At 37.0% G+C, this 12,340-nt stretch overlaps 1 protein-coding gene across 11 annotated transcripts in view; it reads right to left on the bottom strand.

Moving 5' to 3' along the window:
* Positions 1-12,340, bottom strand: part of SLIT2 (slit guidance ligand 2) — a 265,788-nt gene that overhangs the window by 57,764 nt on the left and 195,684 nt on the right. For all 11 annotated transcript variants that reach the window (XM_027642798.1, XM_027642801.1, XM_027642793.1 and 8 more), the window contains 3 exons: positions 11,477-11,627; positions 5,676-5,750; positions 147-290 (listed from right to left, as the gene is read on the bottom strand). In XM_027642798.1, the coding sequence (XP_027498599.1) occupies positions 147-290; positions 5,676-5,750; positions 11,477-11,627 (370 nt within the window). The remainder of the gene's footprint in view (positions 1-146; positions 291-5,675; positions 5,751-11,476; positions 11,628-12,340) is intronic.

Below are 12,340 nucleotides of genomic sequence, written 5' to 3'. Positions count from 1 at the left end.
TTGTATAATAGGAATAAAAACTAAGATATGCTTAAATAATCCATACTTAATTCTCCAAAATCAATTTTTTTAGGACATATAGAATATTACTTTCAAAAATACCTGGAAGAAAGTAAGAATAAAAACACCCAAATAATTACACTTACAGTGTTTTGAGACTTTCTAGTCCTTTGAACATTTTGTGTCGAACACTTTCCAAGCGGTTGCTGGTGAGTAATAGTTCATTCACACCAGAGGCTCCATCAAATGCCCCTTCTTCGATATCTGTAATCTTGTTATTGCTCAGGTTTCTATTACACATTAACAGAAACAGAGAAGAACATGTTTTCTTTTATAAATACCCTACATTAACTGTTAAATGCTGTAGACTGGGTGAAATTTCAAGACACTGAGTTAGAATCATAGAATCACTAAGGTTGAAAAAGACCTCCAGGATGATCAAATTGCATCAAACCTTGATGCAATAACCAAGTTATTGAATAAAAGCAACAAATATATCATTCAAATTCAAACCAATGAAAGCAAAATCCAATGCTCTTCTAATTAAAGAAGTAAAGATTTTTAAAGCAATCTTTGGAAGATGTTTTTAAATAATGGCAATTACCCAGTCCATGCTGTTGCCACTCAAGAACATTTTTTCATAATTTTGAATCTTGTCAGTAGCTGTATATTTTTTCAGGTCTCCAGTCTTTGTAGCATTTTTAGATGAATAAATAACAAAATGATACCGTATGAATACAGTACAGCTAACCTCTCTGGTTTCTTTATTTTATCTCACTAGACAAATGTAAGAAATCAGTATAAACAGCAACATATGCAAATGAAATGTGCGAATGTAAACAGTACATGAAATGGTAATAATTTATGACATTAGTCAGAAAGGATTGTTTATAAGCAAGATAGTTCATTTATCTGCAATCTGCATGTAAAGTGGATAAAAATGTGGGAAAATGACCTAAAATACTGCCAAAATATTTAGTGTTTACTATTTCAGTTGAAATATGGAAATTACATCCCAAATGGGCAGTATCTGTACTATACATATACAAAAGCATACATACTCAACACCACGTATTTTCTTAAATATTTTTCATGTCACATGAAACAAACAAAACAAAATGAGAATAACAATTTACATATATTACAGAAGTAGATATCCACACACTAAACAGTTATAATACACCAGTGATTTTTCAAAAGCTCTTAAAAACACTCAGAGACAATGTAAAAAGGAAGTGAAGGTAAAGACTTTATTTGAATTAATTGTGCTGGGAAGAAAATCAAACATGTTTTGATGCAATTTCTAGAACAGCATTTTAATCATCCAAACCAAGAAAGATAGTATTTGTTAAAACAAAAATTCATTTGCCTGTCAGAATGAATGGGTGCCTTTATCTAAGACATGGAAAACAAGGAGTTGTAGCTTAATCTTTAGTGCTGGCTACTCTTTCTAGCCTAGCTGAAATTTATTGTACACCTTGCCTGTGATGAAGGATACAATCACAGAATCACAGAATCAGTTAGGTTGGATAGGACTTTTAATATCATAAAGTCCAAGCATTTAACCCAACACTGCAAAGCCCCTCCCAAAAACATGTCCCTAAGTCTTTTAAATCCCTCCAGGGATGGTGACTCCACCACTTTCCTGTGTGGCCTGTTCTAATGCTTGACAGCCCTTTCCATGGAGAAATTTTTCCTAATATCCAATGTAACCTTCCCTGATGCAATTTGACATCATTTCCTCTCATCCTGTCACTTGTCTTGGGAGAAGAGGCCAACTCCCATCTCACTACAACCTCCTTTCAAGTAGTTGTAGAGAGCGATAAGGTCCCCCCCAAGACTCGCCTCCTTTTCTCCAGGCTAAAGAACCCCAATTTCCTAAGCTGCTCCTCATCGGACTTGGACTCCACACCCTTCAACAGTGTTGTTGCCCTTCTCTGGACTCACTCCAGCACCTCAATGTATCGTTTGTAGAGAGGGGCCCAAAACAGAACACAATACTCAAGATGTGCCCTCACCAGTGCCAAGTACAGAGGGCCAATCACTTCAATAGACCTGCTGGCTACATTATTTCTGATATAGGCCAGGATGGCATTGGCCTTCTTAACCACCCGGGCACATGCCAGCTCCTGTTCACCTGGATGTTGACCAGTGCCTCCAGGTCCTTTTCTGATGGACCATTTTCCAGCCACTCATCCCCAAGCCTGTAGCAATGCATGGGAATGTTGTGACCAAAGTGCAGGACCCAGCACGAGGACTTGTTGAGCCTATACCATTGGCCTCTGCCCATCAATGCAGCCTGTCCAGATCCCCTGCAGAACCTTCCTGCCCTCCAGCAGATCAACACTCCTGCCCAGCTTGGTGTTGTCTGCAAACTTGCAGAGAGTGCATTTAATCTCTTTGTCCAGATAATCGATAAAGATATTAAACAGGACTGGCCCCAATACTGAGCCCTGGAGAACACCACTTGTGACTCTCTGCCAACTGGATTTAACTCCATTCACCACCACTCTCTGGGCCTGGCCATCCAGCTGGTTTTTTACCCAGCAGAGTATAAGTCCATCCAAGCCATAAGCAGCCCGTTTATCCAGGAGAATGCTGTGGGAAATGGTGTCAAAAGCTTTACTAAAGTCTAAGTAGATAACATCCACAATCATTGCTTTCATTTAGTTTCACAGTGGAGCTGTTCAGTCTTCTGTAAGGTGCTGCAGAAGACTGGAAGCAAGAAACACATTATTTCTTATCTCAGCTGCCTTATCCATGTCAAGCCCTTAGTTTCCTAAAATCTTTTTTGCTCCTGGTGTAATATGGATATTACTTCACCCACTTCACACAGATATTTTAAGGATTAATGTTGCATAGCTAATCTATGTTGCAGTGCATACACATGCTTTAGTAGTGATGAACTGTCAAATCAGTGAAACATTTAGGCCTCAATTTATCAATGTCGTCGTGCAGAAAGTCCTTTTGAACATCCAGAAGAAATATGAGACCCACAAAAATATAGAATTCACTCATATTGGTGTCTCTGTAGCATCGGTATCTCACTGCTTTCCAGTGACGCTTAAGTATTCACTGTATTAATCTCTGAATGAAAGAATGTTGTGACAACTGGTAACTATATTAGGAAGTTACAGAGCAGTACTATTGAAATAGTGAACCTTTCATTAACATTTTTTCAATTTTGTGAATTTTGTCCTTCCTTAAATAACCAGATTTCAAAGCCCTTGGGAGTTCCAGCAGACAGCTACACCGAGATCGATTAATACTCTTCCTTTTCTTTTGTCTTGAACACCTCCTCAACTTAAAAAGTATTCTTAAATACGAAGAGCTCGTATATGTATAAATGTGTATATGTATGCATGTGTATGTATGACACATCAAGTTTTTTATTAATTTCATAGGATCATACAATCATAGAACAGTTTGGGGAAGGGACCTTAAATATCATTTAGTTCCAACTCCTCTGCAGGGCCATCTTTCACCAGATCAGGTTGCTCAGGGCCCCATCCAACCTTGTCCTCAACACTTCCAGGGATGGGGCATCCACAACTTCTCTGAGCAACCTTTGCCAGTGCCTCATCACCCTCAGAGTAAAGAATTTCTTTCTGATATCTAATCTAAACATACTGTCTTTGAGTTTAAACCCATTCTCCCTTCTCCTATCACTATATGCCCTTGTAAAAAGTCCCTCTCCATCTTTGTTGTAAGCTCCCTTCAGGTACTGCAACGTCACAATTAGGTCACCCTGCAGCCTTCTCTTCTCTGGGCTGAACAAACCTAATTCTGTCAGCCCTTCCTCATAGGAGAGGTTCTCTATCCTCCCTAATCATCTTGGTGGCCCTTTTCTGGACTTGTTGCAACAGGTTCATGCCCTACCTGTGCTGGGGACCCTACAGCTGGATGCAGTACGCCACACGAGGTTTCACCAAAGTGAGGTAGAGGGGCAGAATCACATCCCTTGACCTAATGGCCACACTGCTTTGATGTAGCTCAGGATATGACTGGCTTTCTGGACTGCAAGTGCACATTGCTGGCTCATGTCGAGCTTCTGATCAACCAATATCCCTTTTGATTTGTTCATCCCCCAGCCTGTACTGATACTGGGAGGTGCCTTGACCCAGGTGCAGCACCTTCCACTTGGTCTTGTTAAACCTCATGAGATTCCCAGGGACTCATTTCTTGACCTTGTCCAGGTCCCTCTGGATGGCATCCCATCCTTCAGGTGTGTTAACTGCACCACTCAACTTGGTGTCATCTGAAAACATGCTCAGGGTGCACTCAATCCCCTTGTCTATGTCATTGATGAAGACACTAAAAAGCACTGATCCCCGTATGGACCCTGAGGGACATGATTAGTCATTGATGTCCGTGTCCACTAAGCCATTGACCACTATCCTCTGGAAGCCATAGCCCAAACAATTTCTCATCCATCTAATAGTCCATCATCCAATTCATCTCCCTCCAATTTAGAGAGAAGGATGCTGTGGGGGACCATGTCAAAGGCTTTACAGAAATCCAGATAAATGCCATCTGTAGCCCTTCCATTGTCCACTAATTCTTCATATTGATACTTGATATTTCAAAAGTACACTACAGCTGTAAAATGTGCCAATCTGAGATTCCTAGAGAATGAAGGAAAGCTGTATAGAACAAGAACGTTGTTGTGCCAGACATTCCTATATTCTTTTTTCTTTAAGTATCTCAGCCCAATCCAAAGTGGCAAGGTGGACTCAAGTGGAGAGGTCAAAAGCAAGTTCATTTTTTGGTTTCACATTGTTGGGTTTTTTTTTAAACTTTTAATCTAAAAAATCAGTAATAAGTATTGAACTAATTGTGATCATGACAGCTGACAGTAAGGATCTGTATAAGTTTAACAATAGTTTAAGTAATACTATTGCTCCCCTTGAGATTTTGGTCACTAGTAATTTAGACTGGTCTTTTACAAATGGCAGTCACTTGGTTACTACAAAGCAGTCATCACTAAACTTATCTATTTTTACTTGCATTTTTCTTCACTTACTATTTATGTTTGGATTTAATCCTGAAAAGATTGAGCACAGAGTCACTAAGTCTATCTAAATCATCTACTCTCAAATATGTCTTTTACATAAGCTAAAGAAAGTTTTTCATAGATTTATTTTTAGTAACAACTGCAACTGGTAAGATAATAAACTCCTCTTAGAACATTAACTGTTAACATGGACTTACAATGATGAGCTATCAAACCATTTTTTCTTAGTCATTTTAATTTTGATATCCCTCTCACCTAATGACAGTTTAATGAAGCACAGAATCAAAGGCATGGCTTTAATGTGCTGAAAGAGGCAAAACTGTCTGGTTAGGGAGTAATACAGGAAGTTACAAAAGATTACTGGAATCTTTTTTAAGCAGCTTATACTGCAAGCTCCCTGCTGTGGCTGCATAACAGACCAGCTGGCTGGACACTGCTGTGAAGGTGCCGGAGCCATACACCATGAGAAGTTGTTGCTGGCAGTGCCTAGTCCCATAGAGCTGCCAACTCTGACCTACCTCAGCGATTAATTTAAACCCATTCTTGATTTTCAATTAGAATATACTGAATCTTTTGTAGATAAAAACTAAGAAAGGTGGAGAGACACAGCAAGGAGCTAACATATTGTCTGAATAGACAAGGTCACTGAAGTTGCACTTACATTTTACGGAGCTGAGGAAGTTTCTTAAAGATTCCAGTAGCTTCCAGGACTGAAAATTCATTGTTATTTAGTCGCCTAAAAGAAATTACATCAATTTCAGAAACAATTATTCAGGCATGGGTAAAGAATGTTCTACATTAGCTGAACTTTTCAGACTAGTTTCACTGAATAGCTGGTGTTTAACTGGTAGATGAAGAACAATTTCTTATATACTGACATTTCTAATTCTGATAATTCCTGTGAATGAATATTCTCATTCCCGTGAATGAACTTTCTCATTAGTTAGACTTAGGCATACGTAAGACCTTTTAATAGCCTGATCACAAAATATTATACAACTAAAACTGCAGAGAAATATAAGATGATGTTTTTAATTTTGCAAACGAAAATGTAACTAAGGAAGGGTTCCATGGCAACTTATAAATAAAAATCTTTTAGAAGTACATGTAAACCACTGAAGATTAGTTTTCTGTTCTTTAAAGGATATCAGGTGGGGTCTGCCAGACATCTGGAGGTACTCATAGAACACTGTTTACAAGAATGAAATAATTACTCAATGCTTCTTCTGAATAGGGAATGAAACACACAGCACAGGTCTTCAAGAATTTAAAAAACACTTCTCTTACCATGGTTTATCTACATGCCACTACGGCTGCACACATACATTGCTTAAGGAAGCATTAAATGCTGATTTTTAACACTACAGGAAGGTATACAACGAGTAACAAATACTAGCTGGATATTTATCTTTCCTACAGAGGTAACAAGGCTGTTCCAGCATGGTATACTTCAGCAGCTGTTAGGTTAGGGGACTATATAAATTTCAAAAAATATCTCCATTGACCCAGTACTCCCTATTTCCTCTCTTGAAAAGAAAACGGAAATTATGAGTCTTAGGTCCTTTATATTTTAATGGAGCCATCTTATTAAGGAAAGGAGTCTGTCCAGCTTTAATTTTAAGATCTTAAATAGGAAGAAAGAGATGTGACTGACAAGATCACTGTGAAATGAAATTCAGCATAATTCTAAACCCAGAATGCTTTTCAGAATTGCCTTATTGCAAGGCAAGATTAAAAAACACCTAGAAAATAAAGAAAAGCTGTTTGATCATCCTTCCCTCCTGTTCATTCTCAGTGATAGCCAGAAGGGAAATTAAGGTTGTAAATCTATACAATAGTTTCAACGTGGAACCAAATCGAGAGAAGACAGTTTTTTGGATATACACAAAATGTTTGTGTAGCACACCAAACTACAAGGAACATGAATTTCCAAAGATGTTACCACCTCCGAAAATCAGCTGAATGACTTATTGTGATTTTTAGTGGGAGCATACAAAGTAATTCTTGCATACTGTCAATCAACAAACTTACTTCTCCACTGTAAATAGCCTTTTTTTCCCCATCCATGAACAACAGAAGCAAAATTTTATAAATGCTGACATTTTCACATAATTTTCAAGTGCTATATCATCTAGCAGAATGACTTGTTAATGAAAACATTTATTGATTCTATTAATACTTACTTGCTCTACTGCAAACATCTCTGACCTCACTGAAAACATATTAAAAGCAATTTACTTTGTCTCTCTCTCAAGTTTCTTTCATATAAATGCATTAAACTTTTTTAGTTTTTTTCTCAGAAGTCGTCTTTTTTAGATGATTCTCCTTCAATTTTTTTCTAAGTGATTAATCTTGAAAAGTGAAGCCCTTGACACGGTATTCCAGCTGACGTGTAGAGTAATGTTATGTAGAGTAAAATAATTATTTTGTATAATTTACATACTACATTGCTATAAGTATATCCCAAATCGAAATTTGCAGTAGTTCCCAAAAGCACTCCTTCACCTTTAACATATACAACAACATCACTATAGCTGTTTATCTTGAACTCCTTATTGGTTATTCCTCAGTCTTTTATTTCCAGGGCTAAATAATCCTACATAATGTCATAGGTAGATTTTTAATTTTTATTCTATTTCAATTTAATTTATTTTATTTAAATTAGTCCACACTTAATGGAAACAAAATTATTAAAGATAACTGGAAAATTAACAGATGGGATGAGATATCTCTTATGGATTTTAATATCAGTATTTTTTTAGCCTAGTGCTCTTCACCACTAAAGACAATACCTATAGTTGTTACCTGTCAATCACTGGATCATGAAAGTGATCTTAAAATTACTATTATCTGGTTTATTCAAAGAAAAGTACTGAAAAACCATCCTCAAACCAAAAAAGCAAACAAAGAAGCATTTGACAATGATACCTACATATTCTGTTTGGTTTATTTGATGCTTTTTCCTGTTTTAGTAACACAATGGCTAAGATACTCGCATGTTTTCATAGAATAGGTTATCCTCCTGGAAGGCTATATATTGCAGTGATATTCATGCTTTTCAAAACTGTCATGTTTGGTTATCAGCTATTGTAAAATCATTATAAAAATTCAACATATGAGATTGAAATTATTTTTATTTAGCATTCTTCCTGAGGACTCTTGTTTGAGTGGTTTATCAACACTTCCAGAATTTTCCTATACATTAGAATGCTACCTGAAAAAGATTTTATTTCTGGGGTACAATTACAGACTTGTACTTTATATCAAATATTTCATTAGCAGATTAGACAGATCTTTCACTGTTTTTCTGGAAGACTGCGAGCAAGTGACAAAATATGAAGAGAGAACAGCAACTGGCTTATTTATAATTTTTTTCACTTTTACAATTAATACATGCCTTGAATTATATTATTATTTTTAGATTTTTTAAAAAAGCAACTAACTTGAAGAAATACTGAGGGTTTTTTTGGTGCTATCACTACTGTTGTAATATACACAATGCATACCTTTTTCCTCACTTTTGATTTTTATTTTCGAGCTGGGACTCAGCTCTAAACACCACTCTGTAGAAACTAATCTAGCTTTCCTCATCACTGTTACAGAAGCAACAACGTAATCTGACTCTAACAAGTATCTTTATCTCAAATGTGATACCTAAAAGAAAAGAAAGACTAACTAGCTGCTGTTCTCATGTACATGCCAGTAAATATTGTGAACTGAACATCACAGAGTGGTCCTAGAACTGGACTGGAAAGTTGCAAGAGGAACATCAAAGGCAGTGCCTCAAAGACCAGGAATAACAGGAGGAAAAAAGAAAAAGAGCTGTAACTTTTGTATCAGTGAGGCAAATACCAAAAGAGTGTATTTGGCTAGAGCAAATGGATTTTAGCAGAAGTAAAAAAATAAAGAAATAATTTCTCTACCCTCTCTAGAATATTTGTAGTGCTATTGAAATTTTTATTACATCAAATGACTTGAAGAACAATTTGTGCAGCCTATCGAGTAGAAGGCTGAAAAATGACTTTGTTACATTTAACACCATCTTACTTGGATAAAGTGCTACATACAGAAAAGGTCTTTTTAATGGTAAAAAATATAAAGAAAGCAATGATGAAAACTGAAGGGAAGCAGACTCTATCTCGAAGTAAAAGTTCCCATTTTAAAAGATTTTAACAGAAGTGAAAGGAGATAATTAACTCCTGTAAAGTCTCAGGGAAATGGTGGATTTTTAAATCCACTAACACCTTCAAACAACAATGAGTATTTTCGGAAAAAGTGCTGCAACCAAACATGAATTATACTTTAGTCAAAAAAAAAATTGTTGACTGAAATTTGAGTGTTTAGGATACACAGAAGATGACGCTTGATTATTTAATTGTTCCTTCTAAATTTAATAGGTAGGAATCATAATTATAGAAAGAAAACACTTGACAGTTTATCTTCCACACGTAAATAAATGAATACGAAAAACAACAATTAAAATGTTAAATTAAGATTATTATTTCGTCAGAAAAGAGAGAATTAAACATGATTGCTCCTAAAAATCAAGACAATGCATGCTTGCCACTTCAACAACTCCATTTCTCATCTCTTCGTTCAGTGACTATCATTTATAGAACCACTACTTTATGATCTCATCCTATATGTTAACCCGTTACCTAATCCATCAGCTTTTACTCTTAAATTAATTTTATCTTAAAATATAGGATAACGTAAAACGTATTTCTCCACTGGAGTCGATCTCCCTTCACCCAAGACTGTATCAATTTTCTCTTCTGATTGTAATTCTCAGATTTTTAGTAAGAACATGTCATGGTTTATCTCTTGCCAGACACCAGGCACCACACAGCCACTCACTCCCCCACCAGGAGGACTGGGGAGACAACCAGATGAGTGAAAATGAGAAAACTTGTGGGTTGAGATAAATGCAGTTTAATAGGGAAAAAAAAAGCCTTACACACAAACAAAGCAAAAAAGAAATTAATTCATTTCTTCCCACTGGCAGGTGGGTGTTCAACCTTCCCCAGGAGAACAGGGTCCCGTCACACATAACATGCAAGACAGACTCCATCACTGCAAACGTCACCCCCCCACCCCTTTTATATACTGAGCATGATGTCATATGGTCTGGAATATCCCTCTGGCCAGTTTGGGTCACCTGTCCTGGCTGTGCCTCCTCGCAGCCTCACATGCAACCCCCAACTTCCTTGCCAGCACAAAAGTACAAAAAGCAGTAAAGGCCTTGGCTCTGTGTAAGCCCTGCTCAGCAATAAAAAAACCCATCTCTAGATTATTCACCCTGTGTTCAGCACAAATCCAAAACATAAACCCATACTATCTGCTGTGAAGAAAATTAACTCTACCCCAGCCAAAACCAGCACAGAAAGCAACCCTGAAGTTCAATTCCTTCTTCAGCTCAGAGACAGACAAAAAGCTCCATCTGTTTCAAAAATATTTGTTTTACATTCCTTTTCCTGTCAAGATATTCAAAATACTTAACAATAGTCTCACTATTTCCTACCTTCACTGCTGTACTGTTGCTTTGATGCCACTTGTATACTGATTGTCTTTTAAGAGGTGTGTCATACTGTTGCTCATCTCACCCCTGTGGGTTACAACTTGATCACAGTACTCCTGTCTCCACATCTCTGTCTCTGTTTTACTACATTAAATCAAAGTCCCCCTCTTGTCCCTCAACATTCTGCCTTGTTCTTTAAACTGAATCTCCTAGGAAAAACAGCTATTTCCTTCCCCCTTTGCTCTGCAATGACAGCCACTTTTCATCTACCTTTCCGCTGATCCTTCAAGCATCTCTGCATTCCCTTTCATACTACGCTTTGTACATGGGAAAACCTTGTAAAGTTGTTTTAATTTTATCTTTCGCTCCTTCCTTGAAGGATTACACTTCAGTTGTAATGCCTACAAATCATTCCCATATGGCACTTATTAAGCAAGTAATAAGTTGTGATTTCTGCCCATTCTGTTCATTATACTATTATCTCATCTTCTTAAACCAACACTGTTCTGTTTGTCTGCTTTATCTTTCTCTGGCCTCTTGCCTGACACATGTAATGTGTATTTTGCATACGAAGAATCAGCTCTGTCTTCTGAAACATCCAGGTAGCTCTTTTTAAGACTGACTCCTTTGGTTACTGGATGTCCTACTTTCTCTTGGAGTTAAAGTTAAAAGCAAAATAAACGCTACTACCTCAAAAAACCTGAAGTGGGTAGCTCAGATCCTTGAAGAACTAGAAACATAGAATAGTTTATTTATTTATCATGGGTTTTTAAGGCTACATGGTACTGAACTGATGCATAAATAATTTTTATGAATATTTAGTCCTCAGAAGGGCACCACAGAGGTTATTTTGCCGTTCAAAAAAGTAAAACTGTGGTTTTATATTTGAAAATTTTAGTTAGTTTTTCTATAATAAACAATGCTTTTTTATGGGTTCAACTTACAACTCTGCTGTGTACTGGGGGATGTGATCAGGAATTTTGTTGAGTTTCTGATTGGAGCAGTCCACTGTGGTCCCTTCACAGCGACATTTCTCAGGGCAAGCCAAATCTGCAAAGCAGTCTCCACTTAATTTGGATCTGTAATCCTCAGTGCCTGTAGAAAATTCAAGTCAAAACACAGATATTAAGTCAATAAAGTATATGATTTACTGCTTGTGAGAAGGTTGAAAAGATTTCTGCAATGCAGATAACGGTGGGCAACTTGGGAAATGCATGAACTTTGTGATACTGAACAGACACAAGGGCTTCAAGAGAGGGTTAAATATAGGGACTTTAGATATGCCGGAAAAAGAAACTGAGACCAACTTCACGTAATGGGATAACAATAACTTGAGCTTTTCACAGCTGTACTTTCTGCTGATTATGTTGTCAGCCAATCTAGCCTTGTTTATAGCTAATCACACAAATGCCAGTGATTCTTTTAGAATTTATTTTCTTTCTCTGTATCAAGAATAAATAGATCCTGAATGCCACCTTTTCTCTTTCTCTGGTTACAAATTTGTATTGTTGACTGGACTTCATTAACCTCTGTGATTTTTTTTTAATAGTCCCGATACTCCACATCAACTCAACACAAAAGATTGAAAGCCCTGTTTTCAGCTTTAATTTAAAAAATGTGTGATCCTGACTTAAGCCTCAGCAGCTTGCCATGCTGTAGAAAGCTGCGTGACGTTCCATGGTGCTTGACAGAACCATGTTTTACTCATACCTCACAACCACATGGTTAGATCAAGCACAACAGAAAATCTCGCTACGTTATCAAAACTGCATCCATTAGGCCAAGGATAAGAGGAAGGGAAAAGAGGA

Source organism: Corapipo altera, unplaced genomic scaffold (assembly GCF_003945725.1).
Source record: "Corapipo altera isolate COAL_440 unplaced genomic scaffold, ASM394572v1 22, whole genome shotgun sequence".
Taxonomy (NCBI): Eukaryota; Metazoa; Chordata; class Aves; order Passeriformes; family Pipridae; genus Corapipo; species Corapipo altera.
The sequence above is the reverse complement of the archived record's forward strand: the minus strand, read 5'-3'. Positions and strand labels throughout refer to the sequence as shown.